Genomic DNA, 19,858 nt, shown 5'->3' with positions numbered 1-19,858 from the left:
GGGAGCTCTCAATACAGCCTTTGCCAGAGTATCACCTCAAAACTATCACTTTTTCATTAAAAATAATAATTAAAAAAAAAATCGACCCTGCCTCGCCACACGTATCCCGATGCCTCTGTGGACAAATTCCTAAAGTACAGAATTCACCATGTGAAATCAGCAGAAAATCCTTATTTTACATCTACAGCTTTGCTCTGTGAAATCTGCACGATGAAATCTTATCACAGTGATTTGTGTCTGAAAAGGAAAGAAACTTGGTTTGCTGCGCATGTGAGTGCTTGGCCTGACCGTGAGGATGCAGACACAGAGCGTGCAAAACCTGGTTTCTCCTCAGGTGTCTTCTGCCTTATGGAAATGCCTTACATCATTTCTGACTCCGAGCCAGATTATACAATCAACTGAATCTTAAAAAAAATTAAAGTGGTACGTATATACACATATGGCTTCTAAAAGTGGACCCACCAACTAGCCCAGGAATTTGGGATCTCAGAGGACGGAGAACTCTTGCTGTCAGCCATCTGTACACACAGACTCCAGAGAGAAAAACTATTCTTTCTGTTTTGGACTCTCTAGGTCAGGGCCCCACAACATGCCCTTCTTAATTTTACCACCCTGAACAGTAAGGAACTTCTAAAGTGTCAAGCTTTCAAAATCCAATTATAGCCTGCTTCCGCCAGTGGACATTCTCCTCTCAAGAACTCCCAAAAGGTGAAGGATGGACATTAACGACCAGGTCCGTCCAGCTGCACTGAGCACGTTAGCCCTGACAAGTGGTACAGACAGGCTTTCCTCTTCGGGGAATCTTTACATTTCTCTCTAACTTGCATCTTTTTAAATTCCAGTAACCCAAGCGGGCTTTCTACACAGTACGGTGGCAGGCTGCTTCCATTTCTGGTTTGGAGATCTCTGCTGTTCGGTGGTTGTTGTTTTACCATGCTAGAGACCAAGACCAGACCCAGGGCTTAGCATTCAGCTCTCTCCCAGCCCAGAATGAGCTTTCTCCAAGAATCCAAAGAGCTAGAGATCCAGCCCAGTGGTGGAGCTCCTGCTAACATGCACAAGGCGCCTCAGGACAAGGATGGATGAATGAATGAGTGAGTGAATGAATGAATGAGTGAGCAAGTGAATGAATGAGTGAAGAGATCCAGCCCAGTGGTGGAGGCACCTGCCTAACATGCACAAGGCCTCTCAGGACTAGGATGAATGAGTTAATGAATGAGTGAGTGAATGAATGGCTGATCTGTGACTCTGGAGGCCATGCCCACTTTGAAATACCTGCCTATGACGCCAACTTTATTACTGACTCAGCTGCAGCTTGTGGTCACCCAGGACCAGCTCCCCACTTTACAGTTTGCGTCTTCCATCCACGTACCACCTCCTCGTACTTCATTAAACCCGGATGAGCTGTTCATAGATCCCCTTACCATAGTACTTTATAGCAACATTTACATATGCAACCTATATCTACCGTTTGTGCCTTGTCATGGCAAGACTATCAAGTCCATGTGACCAATCTACACAGTGAGTGGGGTTAAAGCCGCGCCGTGCCGGCACAGCACCCGCCGAAACCTACCTCCACTGGGCGGTCGCTCTTGAGCAGGGCTACGCGAGCCCTCTGCAGCGAGCCGTGCATCAGCTTGTGAAGCCGTGCGATCAGCTTCCTCAGCCCCATCTGCTTCAGCGCTTTGTCCACGAACGGTCTATAAATAGAAGTCAGGCAATGCCGACGAGAGCCGGCTTCGGGGCCACAGTCCGCGGCTCCCCAGCCCACAGAGTCCTCCTCGGACTCGAGCCTCTCCAGTCTCCTGGCGGTGCAGTCCTGTGAGTGGGCGTCCCAGAAGCTGTCCGTGGACGGCCTGAGCTCTGGAACCCTCGGCGGACTGGGGGTTCGCTCTCCATCGCTCTCCTCTGCTCCGCTCTCCAGCTCTCTCAGCTCTCCCTCTGTGTCCTCACCCTCGTCTTCCGGCTCGTGGCCCTTGGATGTCCGAGGGGAAGGGATTTCAAACACTGGCCAGCCAATGTCTGACAAGTTCTTGATTCCCAGAACAGTGCCCATAATCCTCAACTTCTGATTTAGATCTTTCGTGATGTTCAGCCACAGACAGAGCGCCTGCACCCTGTCCTCAAAGTCCTTCGCGGCGTATCGTTCATAGTCCTTCTGCAGAGCCTGCAGCGACGGATAAAGTGCTTCCATGTACTCCAGCAGCTCCATTATCCGCTTCACCTGCTCAAACGAGACCCTTTGGCGCTGGAGGTGCTCGTGGTACGTGGAACAGCCCGTACTGTTCGCCCCGTGAGGGGTTCTGCACGGCCCTTCTCGGGAGGTGCCATTGAAACCAGCTCCATTTCTAGGGAAGGCGATGCTCCCATAATTAACTTTGAACGTGAGGATTTCATTGATAATGTCCGGGATGGCTTGGCGAGCCGTGTATAAAAAGAGGTCCTGGTCGTTGATGGTGCGGCCTGCGTGCCAGGCCTGGAGCTCTAACCAGATCAGTTCGTTCGATCGGTTGAACCAGAAAGCAGCCGTGTTCTCCTGTCCCCTCTGCTCCCTGTCCTTCTTCTTCGAGACTGAGGTAAGCTTTAGCAAAAGGCGCAGTGTTTCAAAGAACTTCAAGCGATCCGCTGGGCAGTCACTCCGGAAGTCTGCCGGGCAGTTCTGGCTATAGGCATGGGCATAGAGACCGGCAGCTTGGCGTTGCTGCAGCCGAGGCTGAGGTAAGGCTTATTGAGATCCACATCGGGAATCGATTTTTTTGGCAAAGACCCGGCCACCGAGTCCAACATGAAGGAGCACTGTGCGTTCTTCTTATGGTCTCGCTCTGTTGTCCGCAGAGTGGCTCGGATCTTCTTCTCCTGCTTGTAGCTGTATTCTTCCACGGGCTCCACCCCCTTCCCCGCATCTTTATGTGGAGATTGATTTGGTGTGTTCATTTTTTCTATTGAAAACAAAATCAACAGTATAAAGCTCTAAGATCTGAAGCTGGTCACTGTTTTAAACCAAACTGATACTCACATGCGTTTACACTCAGGCTATCACTGTGAGGAATACAAGTTCCATAAGCTGAAACTGGAAGTAATCAACACACACACTGTAATTTTTTAATGACTGTCTTCCTTTTTCTTACTATATACTTGTGTTTTTTTTATACTCACAACCACTGATCAAACTGTCACATTCAACACTACAAGATGTACTGAACCCCTCAATTTGATGCAACCACTTTCAACTTTAAGAAGGGGGAATGGCAAGGGAAACGTGACAGAGACTGGGTTCAAGAGAACAGCCAATCCCTGCCTTAGTCCTAGCAAATTTTGTTTCATTTAGAAGCAAATTATTTAAATCTCCTGGGTCCCTCCCTCTTCTTCCTGGTGGGATGAGGTGACGTGCCATCAGAACGAGAGGCACTGGGCTGAGAAGACGCTCAGTGGGTAAGGTACTGGCCACTCAAGCAGACTGGATCCCTAACACCCACATCAGTCAGGTGGGCATGAGGACCATCTATAACCAGTGCTGCTGGGTGGTGGCAGAGGATCTCTGAGAACCTGCTGGCCAGTGAGTGCTGCTGAATCCGTGAGCTCCAGGTTCACCAAGAGACCCTGCCACAGTAAAGACACTGCAGAGGAATCAGGGCAAAGCCCAGTGCTGACCTCTGCCCTCCCCATGCGCGCGCACTCACACACACACACGAACATGAACACACACCTGAACACACGAATGTGCCCATACACACGCAAGCACACAACACCACAGACATACGCAAAAATACCAGAAATGCTTAAAGCCCCTCAAGATTACTTCCAGAAAGAGCAGAAAGACAACTGATGAACAAAACTGCTGAGCGCTGATTTCATCTCCTGCTTCCTTCTCTGTCACAAACGAACGACCTGAAGGTGAACAGAACTGAAGACACATAGACCCATCCATTTTTTTTTTTTCCCCCCAAGACAGGGTTTCTCTGTGTAGCTTTACGCCTTTCCTGGAACTCACTTTGGAGACCAGGCTGGCCTCGAACTCACAGAGATCCGCCTGCCTCTGCCTCCCGAGTGCTGGGATTAAAGGCATGCACCACCACCGCCCGGCTAGACCCATCCATTTTAACTCACCCCGTCTGCCATATTAGCATAGGGAGTCATTCCAAAGCAATGCAAAAGCAAAGTAAATCTCACACAGTTCCTCCAGACCAATGTAAAGGCTCCAATGAGTTGATATCAAACTTCGGAGTGAACACACACATCTGCCTTTGTGTTTACATTTTACCACCATTCGCCAGCCATGCCTAAGCCTCTCATCCCAGAGCCTCCTGAACACAGACAGCGAGCGGCCTTTGGGGCCCACTCACTATGTGAATGCTAATGTTTCCAAAGCTTAGATCTTGAAGCTGACTCTCCCCTGGTCTGTCCCGGCTTTTCCCATCCCCATCCCAACTTCCTTGATAACCTGCGCCACCACCCGAGCCCCACCACCCGGACCCCACACACCTTGTTCCGAGTCCTGGATGCAGACCCCCTCTCTGATCATCTCTGGGGTCAGAATGGGGCATGGTCAGTGGTGACATGTAAGATTCAGGCACACAGTCACCAGGATACTCCAGGTATAGGTTTCTTTACACGTGTGTAGGTAAGAAACGATGTTTTTCTTTATCATTTGTAAGTATGCAAAGTATAAGAGTCTCTAAATAGGCAAGAGTCTAAGTTAGAAGAACACACTATGTCAAGGGCAAGCATCTGATCACAATTATGTCTTCAGATTTGACGGAATGAGGTGTGTTCACATGAGTTACAGAGCAATACATCTAAAAATCAATGCACCAAGGAAAATTTGAACAAGATCAATTTGCTTTCTAATTAAATTATTTTAAAATAAGGGTTAAACAAATTTCCAGTATATTTATAGCTTATACACCTTACACTGATGCTATAACCCATCAAAAATGATTTCTAAATCATCTGTTTATGCCAGCACACACACACGTATGTGCCGGAGTGTGCACAGTGCGGGCAGAGGAGAACTGTGGGAACAGGTCCTTTCCTTCCACCATGTGGGTCCCAGGCAGCTCCAGGTCTCTACCAGACGCTGCTGCAAAGGCCTTACATTTTAAACCTGTGCAACAACCATGGAGTACTTACAACCACGGAGTACTTACTGTTAACTAAGACCCAAAGAGATTCACTCATTGGCCTGTCTTCACTGGGTGATAGGGTTGAGCCACCTTGCTAACAGTTTGGCTACAGAAGTTTACTACATTTTTAAGCATAAAACTGTTTTATTTATTTGTCTGTTGTGTGCATGGGTGTTTTGCCTGCATGTCTATCTGTGCACCACATGTGTGCCTGGGGCCCACTGAGGCCAGAAAGCCTTGGATTACCCAGAAATGGAACTGCAGATGATTACGAGCCACCACATCTTTGCTGGGAATAGAACCCGGGTCCTCTGCAAGAGCAGCCAGTGCTCCTGACTGCTGAGCCAGTCCCTAGTACTTTTTTAAATTAGTGACAACTGAAGACTGATGGAAATGTTATTTATACTATTATTTATTCTACCTGTATCAAAGACTATTGGGGTCCAGCCCTTAATAGCCTTTTCCCAGGATCCGTGGGAGAAATCTACAACCAGCTGAGGAATCTAGTCTTAATGATACCAAATGAATCTATGTACATGATACTCTATTTAGTCCATACGCTTCATTCTTCTGAGTCAAAGTCTATCTGCACAGCTTCAGTTCTGTTCTCATACTTAGCTCCTTTCTTGCCTGATATATTTCTTTACATTTTTCTGCTGTTCCCTCTAAATTCTACCTTCATTCTCCCATCTATTCTTTCCCATCTAGTTCTTCCCCATCCTCCACCTCGTTCCTCTAGTCTTAAAGTCTCTGAGGTTCTCGGTTATATACCTATACAAAGCAGCAATTCTCTGGCCAAGGCGAGGTTACCCAGGCTTGAAGTCTTTCAGGGTCGGAAAGGCACATAAGAGTTTACCTCAGGCAGGCTTTCTTTTACAATCCAAAGCGGGTGTGGTTAAAGGTGGTTGAGTCAACTAAGAGCTAAAATTGGTTAATATGTCAGAAAAAGGGAATTTATGTGCTCAAACTACCTTCCTAGAAGTGGTTAGGTAAAATGTTAGGAGCCTACAATGTTAGTATAAATCATGAGTAAAAGAAAACTGCCTGTTTTTCTTTAGAAGCCATAACCGCCTCTGTGTCGTTTTCTGGCAGGGCAGAGTAGTAGCTAGGCAGCCTGTGTCACAGCTTGAATGCACCTGGGATGTAAAAGCCCTTTGTTCTGAGAAACTGTCAACAGGGGGAGAGTTTAGAGAGGACGTCATCGCGGAGGGCTATGTCGGGCGAGAGAGGAGGGTTGAGCTTCGATCTGTGCGGCAAGAAAGCAAGAGCTGGGAGGAGACGCAACCATATGCCTGACCGCTGGGCTAGCTGTCTCATTGGGACATAGTAGGACGCCGTTTATTGTAGGGGATAGGTGGGTGTCGTGGGAGGATGTTGGTGTGTCTTTCTGCACGTCTGTTCCTTGGGGATGGTTGGTTGAGAGGTGGTCTTCAGCTAAAATGCGGGGTTTGTGGTGCCGGAGAAGATGGTCCCTGGGCTGGGAGTATTGTGCGCTAATGGAAGATTGAGTTGGCGAAGAAGGCAGGTACCGGGTGAGTCTAGGGAGGGCGTAAAGGAAGGGAGAGGCAAAGACCTGGAAGAAGGAAGTGCGTTGGCTGTGTGGACTTGTTAATCGAATGACAGTTTGGGGGAAGTATCCGAAAGATGACGGGTTAATGTGATTGGGGCAGGAAGATTGCCCGAATGGAGTGGATCAAAACAGCGGACTGGTGAGAGGTCGGAAGTGTGCTTAGGAAAAAGACGTCGACAGGGGGGGCAGGGGGGGGCTGGGGGGGGGGGACGAAGTTTCCAGGTGCGAGGAGGGAACGCTTGATTCGGTGTGTTCAAAGGAGGCGCAACAGGCCACCGAAGTACGGCGCTTGAGCTTGGCTTCGCTCTGAGGAGAGAAAATCTTACTCTTCCAGGTCAATACGCTTCTGTCATGAGGGGTCTTCTGAGATTCCTACTTCTTATTTCTGGTGGCTTTGCAAGGCGCTACCTGCATTAGGAAAGAATGTTATGCAATCCTTGCAGTAAATGTATTCTCACCCTTTGGGCTCTTTCCAGCGTCAGTGGCTTTGGTGCGCCCTGGGCAACGTGCGCGCAGGAGTGGCACAGTATCTGGGGGGTGTCTGATAGTCACGGGGTTGGGCTTTGTCTGGTGTTACGTCAGGTTGCTTCATTAAGAAAGGCGCATGCACGGGCGCGGCGGGGGCGGGGCGACGGACGGAGACAGGCACACACACGAGCGACAGCACGAGCGAGCACACACAGCAGCGGACACGAGCGCGGCGAAGGCACCCATTTCGTGTGTAAGTCGTGGCTGCGCAGGGGCAGGTGATGGGTGATAGCAGAAGATGGTGGATTATGCTGCGCAATGAGGTTCTATGGAGGTTCGAGAGGCCAGCCTGCGGTCGTGATTTGGTGGGAGTGTGCCAATGCGCAGGCCGAAGGGCTTAGTTGTGAGACTGCGTGCGCGTCAGAGATAAGCAAAATTTAAGAGAGATTGCACGCACGTTTGGATAGCTGGTAATTGAGACGTGTACTTGTAGCGTTATGAGATTTCTGGAATGTGGGTGTTGAACAAGGTGGTGCAGGGGGCCAATGATGTAGTGCTGTTACTTCTTGAGGGGTGGTGTTTAGGGAAAGAGTCACTAATCCTTGAAGATGTTGTCGTGCTTTAGAATTAACAGAGGGAGAGAGAAGCAATTCGCATTTGTGAGTAGTTTAGTTAGGTAAAGGGCAGCTAGAGAGCGGAATGTGGTCAGCGGTGATGAGGGCAGCCAGGGGGTGCAGGGGGGGGGGGGGGGGGCGGGGGGGGGGGGGATGGGGCGGGGGGGGGCGGGGGGGGGGGGGGGCGTGGGGGGTGGGCGTGTGGGAGGGGGGGCGGCAGGTTGGTGGCTCACGGTAGGAATGCAGCTGAGGATTTGCCTTGCTGGTGGGGCTTTAGGTAAGAGGGGGGGGCGTCGTGGTTCGGCCGTGGGCACACGAGAAGCTGGGGCAGGGCTTGCCACGATCGCGCTTTGAGTGAGCGTGTGGCCTATGCCTTTAGGGTGGACATGGGGGTTGGTAACGACGCGAGTCGTCGAATGAGCCGATTGGTGGAGAAGAGAAGGCTTCTAGGGGGGTGGGTGAGCAGAAAGTTGCGGGTAGGGGTTGGGTGGAGGCTTCATTGGGTTTGTCGAAGGGGTTGTAGTTATTCGCTTTGGTATTTATAGTGGCTAGAGCATGTTGTGGGTGCAGCATGTGTGCGCGAGGGGGTTGCCTGAGAGCTGTGGAGGAAGAGGGGTGAGTGGGGGGGGGGCGGAGTCCGAGAACAGGGTGGTATAGAGGGAGGGGTTGTGCGTGGCAGTGGTGCTGGGGAACCGAAACCTCGTCTTGTTGTGGAAGAAGCAGGCAGGTAGCTCGCTTGGTCTTATCCGAGGTGGAGGGCATCCCTGTCCAGGCCGCGGGCAGTGCAGTGGGCGCGGTGCGGGTTAGCGGCGTTGTGTGCTGGGTGGCAGAGCCGGGCGGCTTGGGAGAGGTCAGTGCACGGAGAGCTGACAGGAGTGGTTCGAAGGACAGTGTATTCGGAGCCGGGGAGTTAACGTGGAAGAAGGATCCGAGTGACGCGTCGGCGAGGGGGCGTGGCAGGGGGGGTCGCGCATGGAGGGCAGTGAGTAGCGGAGGAGGACCACTGCAGTCGGTGCGTTGATGGTGCAGGTTCGTTCCGGTCCTGTTGTGTCGGTCACAGGAGCGCTGTGGATTTTGCTGGTGATACCATGGTGCTTTGACGCTGCTGGGGTGGTGGCAGCGAGCTGTCGTGGGTGTTGTGAGAGGCGCAGTGTGTCTTAGCGGAGCATGGTGGATGTGTGACATTTGAGCTCGCGCTGGTTGGAGAAGAGTGTTGACCCTAGCGCGCTTGTATAGTATTGGGTAAGCTGCGCGAGACATGCAGTGCCGCCGCGGTAGAAAGCACAGTAGCTACGGAAAAACAGGGCAAATTGTTAACGCAGCTGGAAGAGCGAGGGCAGCGGAGAGAGAGCGCGAAGAGATTGGAATAAGTGGGTATAGAGTACAAACGGAGGGAAGGCGTTGGCAGCACACTGCTAGAGGGAGAAGAAGCAAGAGAAGGTTGCTACCGGGAGCGCAGCGGAGCCGTGGGGGCACTACTGTAGGGACCGTTGTTAAGCGGCCGACGCCTTCATAGGCAGCAGGAGGCGCAGGGGGCGTAACCGAGAAAGGGTACGCTAGGCCTCAGAAACAGGGGACTCCAGGGCATGGTGTGGTGGCAGGAGGACACGCGAGGAGTAGATGTTTGCTCAGAACGAATGCTTGATTTGAAGTTGGAGAGGAGCCATAAGAAATCGGTGTCCAAAGCAAGCAGTGGGGACGGTTTGCAAATGGGGTGCTGACAGAATGGAAGGCACCCACACGACGCGCGAGGAAAGCAGCTTGCGACGCGCTGCGATGCGTGCTTAGGGTACCACTAAGGTCTTGAAAGCGCCGGCGTCGCTGGACGGGTGCAGGCTTGTACCGACAAGCAGAAGCGGCTGCCGGCGGCGGGCCGGTAGGGCGGATGCAGGGCTGCTCGGGCGCGTGGGGAGCGCAGTGGCTAGATGGGACGGTGCTCTGCGGGGCGGCGGGTAGGGAGGTGCAGGTGCTAGGATGCGGGTGGCTGGCGCGGAGGGGTGGGGCCGCTAGGGGATGCAGGTTGCGTCGGCGGGGCGCCCGCGTGGATGCAGTGCGTGGCGCAGCTAGGATGGCGTTGGCTCGCGGCGGGGCCGGCTGGGACGGGCAGGTGCGTGGGGCGCGCGGTGGGACGCGTGCTCGCGGCCAAAGCTAGGGAGTGCAGTGGCTCGGGGGGGGGCGGGCCGCTGGGACGGGCAAGGGTGCCGTGGCCGGGCGGAGGCGAGAACCTAAGATGCAGAGGTGCTTGCCGCGCTGGACGACAGGTGCTGGGCGGAAGCTAGGACGGCGAGTGCTCGCGGCGCGAGCTTAGGATGCAGGGGGGTGCTCGCGGGCCCGTAGGATGACAGCTGCTGCGCGCCCGTAGGCATGCGGAGTGCTGCGGGGCGCCTGAGGGGCAGTGGGCGAGTGGGCTCTCGGCGCCCGGAGGTAGCGGCGCGAGTGCTTGCGGAGGCCTGAGGGACGCAGTGCCTCGTCGGGCGCCTAGGGGGACGGGAGGGTGGCTCGCGGGGGGGGGGCGGCGCCGTGAGGATGGGCAAGTGCTCCGGCCGCTGGTAGGGAGTGCGGGTGCGTGGGGGCGCGCGGGGGGGCCGCTGAGGAGTGGCGACTGCGCTGCGCCCGGTGGAAAGCGGAATGCAGGTGGGCTCCGGCGCCGCGGTCGGATGGCAGTGCTCGCGCCGCGTAGGGGGATGGCGAGCGTGCTCGCGGGGGGAGGGGGGGCGCCAGGCGGTAGGGAGATGCACTGCTGCGGGCGGGGGGCCGCCACTTGAGGGAATGCAGCTGCTGCGCGGGCCTGGTCGGGAGTGGCGACTGCTTGTCGCGGCGGCCGCTAGGAGGTGGCGACGTGCTCTTCTAGGTACCGAGAGTGTCTCCTCCCCTTCCTGAGTGTTGGTCCTGGTTTGAGGTTTACGGCGATGTGCCAGCACGCATGTTAGCTGAGTGAGCAGAAAAGTCGCATAGGGACTAGGACGTATTGTGATGTCCACCGGAAATAGATTTTCAACGTAGGAAGACGAGGCGCTTCTGATGCCCGCAGAGCGGTGGCACGAGGGCGCGGTAGAAGGAGGGTCCAGAGGGAGCCTGAGCTGGTGAGAGAGAGCATTGGCTAAATCGAGCTAAGCGATAAGGTTTGCCTCGACGTGCTTGAGCCAAAGGTAGATACTGTGGGGTCAGAATCATCGGATCTATAGAGCAAGTGGACTTCGCATTGGCAGAAAACGAGTACAGTCGCCGTGGTGTGGTGACAAGCCGGGCGCCTGAACTGCGTGCTCTCGGGTGAACCCTCTGGAGGTGCGGGGGGCTTCGTTAGTCGCACGAGGGGCATTTAGTGGAGCGGAGGGAGGTGCACAGCCGGGAGGAAGGTGAGATCAGCAGCAAGAGCGCATGGCCAATTCCGCGACCAGACAGCTAAACCTCTGGGGTTACCGAGGAGGGGCCCTGTGCGGTCCGGTCCACAGGCGGAGCGTGGCGGTGGCGAGGCGGGGGGCGGGGGTGCGGGGGCAGCAAGCGGAAAATGGCGAACTGAAAAGAGTGCGTCCAAGGTCTTCGCAGGGCGAGCATCTGCAGGAAGCGGTCAGGACCGGGATGTGGGGCTAGAGACTCTGCAAAACGGTTGGCTCTGAGGAGAAGCAGCAGTGCGCGGGTGGGGGAGGAGGACAGCTGGCAGCACGGGCCAGGACGTGGAAGCTACACAGGCACGTGTCAATCTCGCCAGAACAGGAAGGGGAAACGCAGGGCGGTGCTGCGCGGTCATGCCGGGCGCCTGGTCTTGGGCCGATCGGGTCGCTTAGCTCCAGACATGAGGGAAGTCAAGCGGAAGGCCGGACCTGAGAGCGGCAGGAGGGTGGCAGGAGTCGGACGTGGAGAAGGGCCAAGGGCTTAGGGCCGGGCCTAGCCAAGCCGTATTTCCAGCCAATGGATCTGCCCCAGCTAAGGCTCCAGACACCACGGGCAGATGACCTTCTACGTTGTCTAAATATCTGCATGACAGAATCATGAGCAATGAACACACACACACTCATCCAGAGTCTTCAGGTGGTTTATAAAGGGCAGTGGAGAACCAGAATGACGGAAATCTCATCAGGGACCTGTGTGTCCAAAAGGTGAGTCCAACTCTGACCACAGTCCTAAAGTTAACAGTGTGACTCACGGAGCGGCTGCAAAGCAGGAATAATGCTCCAGTTCACGGACCTTGGGGAGCTCTGAAAAGAAATCTGAGCAATCTGATTAATTCTAAGAAGCTCTTCAAAACACTGAGGGACCGGCAGATTATTATGACTCACGCGTGAGTCTGCAATCGTGGTCTCCCTGACTCAGCCAGGTCACAGTACAAATATCACTTGTTCAGAAGTCTTCCAGTGGCCTTCTCGATGCCCCTCCCTGAACCCTGGGTGACCTCGTGCACCCGACCACACCAGCGTGCCGCCTCTGGGCTGTGGGCTCCCTGCAGAAGGTGGAACATGTCTTATCCATCGTCTGAAAGAGAACGTGTCTGTGGAGTGGATGGAAGGATGAGGAGAAACACGGACGGACAAGAGGACAGGGGGAGAAGGAAGGAAGACGAGACAGCCGCGGCAGCGACAGTGGGGGGGGGGGGGCCCGTTCAGGAAGAGAGACGCAGGCAGGGGAGCCAGATGCCACACAGCCAGTCCAAGTCTGCCGGCCCTGAAACTGGGGCTGCCGGTTAATTCGAAAACATGACCAATGGAGGACTGCATTTTACTTGAAGATTTAAGGCAAAGAAAAGGAAGTGTTACAGAGCAATGTTTTAGTTTGAAGTAGTACAGTGACAGGTACCACACGACCCTCGACACCCTGTAAAAACTAATTGTACAGAGAACGACAGCCAGTGGCCGCACACCCAGAAGGTCCCTGAGCAGACAGGGATCCAAGCAACCTGGCACCTGGGTGTGGACCAACTAAAACCATGTGTGCACCACCACACTACACACCACACAGCACCTTTTTGTACATGCACCCACACCCACAGCACCTGGGTGTGGACTCTATTGCACCACACTACACACTACACACACACATACCTACACACGCACACACAGCACCAGTGTGGGATTGTAAAAAAAAGGTGTGGACTCTAGTGCACCACACTACACACCACACAGCACCAGTGTGTACAGTGAACACACCACACAGCACCAGTGTGTGGACTCTAGTGCACCACACTACACACCACACAGCACCAGCGTGTGGACTCTCATGCACCACACTACACAGCCCCTGTGTGTGGAATCTGGTGCATCACCCTGCACAGCTAAGTTCTGAGTGCAAATGAGTTCTGTGGAGCTACTGCGCTGCTCCGATACAAAGGCCACAATCACGAAGACGGCCCACGTGCCCCGGATGGATGCCTCTTACCTCTGTTCTTGGCATCTGTGACCAAAGTTTCTGACAACAATAATTCACAGGGTCACACATGTGAAGCTGCTTTCTAACACACCCACAAGAGCATCTGAAACAGAAACCCAGAGGCCAGGCAGACTACAGGTGACACAGCAGGTCCAGAAGCCAGAGCACGGGTCACTCTGAGGCGCAAGCAGCTCACAAAGCATGGAGCACAGAAGCCAGCTGTCAAGAGTGGACAGTGCAAAGACACAAGCAGACAACAGGCGATGCGCTCCGAAGAGCTGGTGCTCCTACAGTGTCAGTGACTCTTTCCGTTTGTGTTTCTAAGCGTCACAACCAATATTAATCCTCTGCAGCAAGAGAGAAGTTGCAAAGGATTCGCAGGTTCCTGGGCAGGGATGGGGCTGCTGCGACTCCAAAGGCCCAAGAGAATCAGCTGCTTCATTTGAAGCAGCTACAGAAGACACGTAGGAGACCCGGACCCCTTCCATCCCTGAAACTTGGCAATTCTATGAAACGCAATTCTAAGCAGCTGAGGAGGAAAAGGGACAGGCTCTCTTTTCCAGCATTTTCTACCCAGCAGGACAGGAGCGGGGAGCAGTCACATAAACCCAACGGGTGCCTTTGGTTACACTCACTCTCTGTCTCATGTCTGGAGATAAGGAGGTCCAAACTGATTCCATGAGAACTAGTGGCAAAATCGGGCCTTCTGCTTGGAATCCCCAAGTCTCAGTTTCCTAGTGTGTAAAATGGGGAGCTGACGCTCCCCACGCCTGTGCTGAGGAGCACGGTCCAACAAGCAACGAACGAGGACAGACTACGGACAGCTGTGCCACCGGCACGCAAACGCGGACTCAGCGGCCGCTGCCCCTTCTCTGACCCTGTTTGAGGTCAGAAACCTCAATGGCATGGGAGAGATTTCTCGAGAAAATGGACAGAGACAGACACACTCCAGGTCACAAATTTGAACACCGAGTTTTAACCTTAAGACATTAAGTTTAAACTTTAACACAAACTCTGACACATGGGTTTCTAAACTGTAGCTACAGCAAACGTTCTACCGTAATAAGACATTTTAAAAGAAAGTTTAAAATTAACTATTGGTAAGAAAATCATTGATCGGGGAGTGGCACATATTTAATCCCAGCCCTTGGAGGCAGAGAGGAGAGCTGAGCGAGGAAAAGAAAAAGCTGGCTAAGGACAGGGAGAGAAGAAATTACCTAGAGGTCCACGGGGTGAAACCCTCGGCCGAGGTGAAAAGAGACCCACATCCTAGGCAACACTATAGGTTTTAAGAAGCCATAGGATCCAACTTGAGAAAAGTGGTTTGCTGAACCGAACAGAAAACTCTACAACCCCAAGGTTTCAGTGGCCGAGCTGGAGCGGAGGCCGCGTCTTGGCGTAGTTCTGCTCACCCACCTTGAGAAAGGGCAGTTAGGATGAGCTGAGGAAGGAAGAGGACAGAGAGCCATGTTGTCAGCTTCTAGGAACAGGACATAAATGGGCCCTGAGATCCTACATAAAGAGGAAGGGAAAGAATAGGTTCCCTCAGTGGATCCCAGATCTGGGGTTCCATCTAGGTTTCCTCCATGGTCTCAGATATGGGACACTGTGGTGATATATTGTGTCCCTTAACATACTGTGTACCTTAATAAGAGTTATCTGGGGTCAGAGAACAGAACAGCCACTAGATTAGACATAGAGACCAGACAGTGGTGGCACACACCCTCAATCCTAGCATTCTGGAGGCAGAGATCCATTCAGATCTGTGAGTTCAAGGCCACACTAGGAACACAGGCAGGCGTGGTGGCACACGCCTTTAATCTCATGCCTTTGCTTGGGAAGGACACACACCTTTAATCTCAGGAAGTGATGGTAGGAAGCAGAAAGGAATATTATAAGGCATGAGGACCAGGAACTAGTCTTTTAAACTTTTAGGCAGTTCAGCTGAGATCCCTTCCAGATGAGGACTCAGAGGCTTTCAGTCTGAGGATTCATGGAAACAGGATCAGCTGAGGAGTTGGCGAGGCGAGGCTGGCTGTGGCTTGTTCTGCTTCTCTGATCTTTCAGCGTTCACCCCAATACCTGGCTCTGGTTTTTTATTAATAAGACCTTTTAAGATTCGTCTCACAGGGTAACATTCAGTTTCCTGTGTGGTTCCCGAATCTGGGGTGCCATCTGGGTTGCCTCTGTGGCTTCTGGATTTGAGGGTCCCATCTAGCAGCTGCTTAGCAAGCGCTGTGGTCTGAAAGAAAATGACTCCCATAGAGAGTGGCACTATTAGAAGGTGTGGTGCTGCTGGAGTAGGTGTGATCTTCCTGGAGGAAGTGTGTCACTGTGGGAGTGGGCTTTGAGGTCTCTTATGTTCAAGCTGTACCGAGTATCTCAGTTCACTTCCTGCTGCCTGCGGATCAGGATGCAGAACTCTCAGCTCCTTCTCCAGTAGCACCATGTCTGCCTATGCACCGTCATGTCCCACCGCGATAATGGACTGAACCTCTGAAACTGTCAGCCACCCCATTTAAGGGTTTTCCTCTGTAAGTGTTGTCTTCTCACAGCCATAGAAACCCTAAGACAGCAAGTGCGCCGGGCGGTAGTGGCGCATGCCTTTAATCCCAGCACTCGGGAGGCAGAGCCAGGCGGATCTCTGTGAGTTCGAGGCCAGCCTGGTCTACAGAGTGAGTTCCAGGAAAGGCGCAAAGCTACACAGAGAAACCCTGTCTCGAAAAAACAAAACAAAAAACAGACAGCAAGCAAGAGCCCTACATGCTGTCACTGGCAGAAGACAGAGGCTTTAGCTAGTCCCAGAATTCAGGGAACCACAGGCTGGCTGTCTCCTCCCAAACGCCCCGTATACCACTGCTGGAGAGAAGAATGTGGAAACCTCAAGCAGGATATAAAGGAGTGAGTGCAGGCAATCGGTGCAGACTCCAGCCACGCTGGGTTTGCAGGCTGGAAAACAGCTAAGCCTCCTTCATAGCCTCAGAAGGCCCGTGTCACTGGCTGCCACCACAACCCAGGACAGAGCTTCCTCGACTGGCTCCTTACCCGTCCCTCCACTGGTAACAGTTCAAACCAACAAACCTCACAGCCAACACTGGGGTAAAATGTCAAACAAAGGAGTCGTTAACACTGCCGAACAGACTGGTCAATCGATGCAGTCACATAAAGGTGATGTCCTGCCCCTCACACGCCCTCTCACAAGCACCTCTAAGTCCCAGGCTTCACCTTTCAAATTTGCCCGGCTGGCAGGCCTCCCTACGCTGTTCCTCTGGTGCTTGGTCGACAGGCGTTTCATCTGCCGTGGCGTGCTTGGGGGCGAGGTGCTGTAGAGGTTTTCTGCGTTCGCTTCATCGGAAAAGTCCTCTGGGTCAGATTCCGGACTCTTGCAAGCTGACTCTCCCAACATGCACTCCGGCCTACGAGAAGATAAAGAGCAAGCGAACTGGTTAGTAACCTGGGAACTGCAATCACTGCTTCCTCTGAGAACGCTGCAGACGCCCCCACCTGCATTTCCTCAGCATCGTAATCCTTCAGTTTCCACGGTGGAAACTGCACTGCCCACTCCAAGGGAGCAGAGACAGCGGGTGTGGCCACACCTAACCGTGCACTCTCAGGTGCAGCGCGGGCACAATCATCACAATCACCAGTGTGCCGTTTCTGAAGCCTCTGGGGCTCTTTCTAGCTGACTGGGCTTCAAACTAAAAACTACAAATTAAAGAGAAAACAGCAGAAGACGAGAAGTTACAAATCAGACCGAGCTAAAAATAGACCTGGGCACCAACTCTGGCATGCAGACAATGAGGGGCGAGCACCGTCCCGCCCTGGACTCCAGGGCCGCAGCCGACTCTTCCCTAAGGGACAGGCAGCATTTTCCGTGGCCACATGGGAGGCAGAGTGCTGGCACAGGGCAGCATCCAGACAACACTGCATACCCACCTACCGCACTGAACCGCCTAAAGAGAGTTACGACAGTAAACCTTGTTATCCATTATCCATGTTTTAATTTGTCAAAAATGTTGTATGAAATTCCCAAAGGATAAAAATATAGTTAAAAAGTCTCAGACAAAAAGAAATAAAATAAAAGGGAGGGATGGGGTAAAGGACAAATCTCAGCAGAAAGGAGGAATTCCCTTCTCTTCCCTGAAGGATGCAATGCTTCCACGACTTGTTTTCTGAAAACATTGCCTGCCATCCTCTAGCCAGACAATTCTCAAACAATATCACTATCTTGATAAATTTCCTTTTTCTGTGAGACTCACACAGTAAAATCCAGTTACATCAAGCGAGAGAAAATCTAATTCTAAAACCTTAAAACAGGAGTAACAGCAACTAACGTTTCCCATATATACATCACAACAGCCCATCTTATTCTGAACACCGTTTATAAAATAAACTCTATATATACCTAAAAACAACTCCAAAACTGCATCCAATGCAGTGCTCGTTCTGGCACCTTTTGTCACAATACACAATCAATGCTAATCCAAACTCACAAGGAAATGAGAAAAACAAAACGAAACACTCAAGATGCGTGGCATCATCATTATTGAAGTAGCAAAATCAAAACAAAAGCTATCTTCTGAGAAGTAGGAATTTGGGGTTCGGGGGATGGCTCAGCAGGTAAAGTGCCTGCTGCACAAACAAGAGGACCCGGGTTCAGAGCCCCAGCACCCACGAGGAAAGTCTGGCACGGTGGCACATGCCTGTAGTCCCAGCATGGGAGAAGCCGGTGGATGGAGGGGAGTCACTGGGCAGGTGGGCTGGCAGAAATGGTGAGCCCCAGGGTCAGTGAGAGAGCCTGTCTCAAAAACTAAAGTAAAAAGCAACCAAGGAAGAAGATATCATGTCAACTTGTCTCTGTAAACATGCTCATGTGCTAGCAGGTGTGTACATGTATGTATACACACACACACACACACACACACACCACAGAAGTTCTACAGAACTACACAATGTGCCAGGTGGTGGTTAACATCTTGAGTCCCAGCTCTGGGAGGCAGAGGCACACAGATCTAAGTTCAAGGCCAGCCCAGGTTTCACAGAGAGCTCATGTCAAATCAAAGGGGTGGTGGGCTGGAGATGGCTCAGCAGTTAAGAGCACTTGTTCTGGCAAAGGATCTAGATTCAATTTCCAAAATCCACATGGTGACTTACAAGCATCCCTAACTCCAGTTCCAGGGGATCTGATGCCTTCCTCTGACCTCTCAGGCACCAGACACTCACATGGTATATATACATCCATGCAGGCAAAACACTCATACACATAATTTTTTTAAAAACTACACAAATTTCCAGTAATGAAATTTATTTTTTAATTCCATGAGTGGCCAGCTTGGATGCTTCCTGCAGTGACTTGTGACATGCCTTCTTTTTCTTTTACTACTTCCATGGACACTCAGGTAGTGGAAGGGTCCTCCTCCCCTCTTGGGCCCTTGGAGCCAGGGTGACGGCATGATCCATCCCCTTCCGGCTGCCAGCATGGCTGCAACAGGAGAGGTTCATGTTGTTCCTGCATTGCCACGCAGCACTCAGACACAGCACTCCTCGCCTGGGACCTGTCTAGGTCCCTCTAGCTGTGGCCTTCTCCAGAGTCACCATGTCATTTTGGAAGGGCCCTTTCTGGCTGTCACGGAAGGGTCTCTCAAATGCATCACATACAACCACTGCTTCTGTCATTTCTGTGGGGGTCACATCAGTTCCCATCCATACTCCACCCATGCTGCTGGCTGCCGTAAGGGGTCACACTTATGCCTTTCCTGTGATAAAATGGTGTGCTGTCTCTTAACAACAAAGACCAGAATAAATGTGACTGAGATGGATGCTCATGATGTACTTCTACCAAAAAAACGATTGCAGAGCTGAAAGAGAAGATAAAGCTCATGCATACTCAATTAAACTCCTGGTGAGAATTCTGAAGGAAATGACTCCTGATCAATCTAACCAAGAACACTGAAGCAGCAAGGGATTAGAAACAGTAACCACAGCCATGGAGAGAATTAAATGAATTAAAGAATACACCTGACCCAAATAAACTGTTACCCCCACTGCAGAAAAAAAAAAAATGAAATTGAATGCTATCCTATGGAAATTAATCCCAGGTGGTATAAAGATGTACATGTCAAATGTGAAAATAGAAATCTTCTAAACAGAACCCCCTTGTCTCATTAGATAGAAAATCCTCATTATCTCATAGAAGAAAATTTCTTAAGGTAAGCATTCATCAACTGAAGAAGACATCAGTACTTTAAGACAACAGAGTGAGACACTGGGCCAAAGCAGCAGATGTGGACAGGCCCGCAGAGCTCTCACTGGTGAAGACTAGTCCAGCCCTCCACGTCTGTGTCCCTTACATGGGTTTCTGTTAAACTAAACCAATCAACGTTTCATGTCATTTTGGTATCTAATGGGGAAGAAAATAAACCGTAAGCACTTAAACAGAAGGTCTAATGCAATAAACAATGTGCTTAGCACACAGTGCTCAATGAAAATCAGCTGTTGCCATGGACACAGTGGTACATACTTGTAATACTAACTTAGTACTGGAGGCTGAGGCAGAAGGCAAGCCCGAAACTACAGAGTGAGATCTGTCTGTCTTATGCTAGCCGAAGGAGCCTGATATTTCATATTTAAGACTCTTAGCTGACTCAGGAGGATACATCAAGAACCTGTAACATCTGCCTTTGCTCACGTACACTCTAAGATGTTCGCACACTGTCACGGAA

At 52.0% G+C, this 19,858-nt stretch overlaps 1 protein-coding gene and 1 pseudogene across 1 annotated transcript in view; one reads left to right on the top strand and one right to left on the bottom strand.

Moving 5' to 3' along the window:
• Map3k4 (mitogen-activated protein kinase kinase kinase 4) overlaps positions 1-16,570 on the bottom strand; it is a 66,300-nt gene extending 49,730 nt beyond the window's left edge. Inside the window, 3 exon segments of the mRNA XM_028866659.2 lie at positions 1,574-2,643; positions 2,646-2,939; positions 16,362-16,570. Coding sequence (XP_028722492.2) covers positions 1,574-2,643; positions 2,646-2,939; positions 16,362-16,542 — 1,545 coding nt within the window. The 5' untranslated portion in view covers positions 16,543-16,570.
• Positions 16,571-18,496: 1,926 nt separating this feature from the next.
• Positions 18,497-19,282, top strand: LOC114691383 (annotated as a pseudogene).
• Positions 19,283-19,858: the final 576 nt, after the last annotated feature.

Source organism: Peromyscus leucopus, chromosome 8a (assembly GCF_004664715.2).
Source record: "Peromyscus leucopus breed LL Stock chromosome 8a, UCI_PerLeu_2.1, whole genome shotgun sequence".
In the NCBI taxonomy this organism is placed as follows: domain Eukaryota; kingdom Metazoa; phylum Chordata; class Mammalia; order Rodentia; family Cricetidae; genus Peromyscus; species Peromyscus leucopus.
The sequence above is the reverse complement of the archived record's forward strand: the minus strand, read 5'-3'. Positions and strand labels throughout refer to the sequence as shown.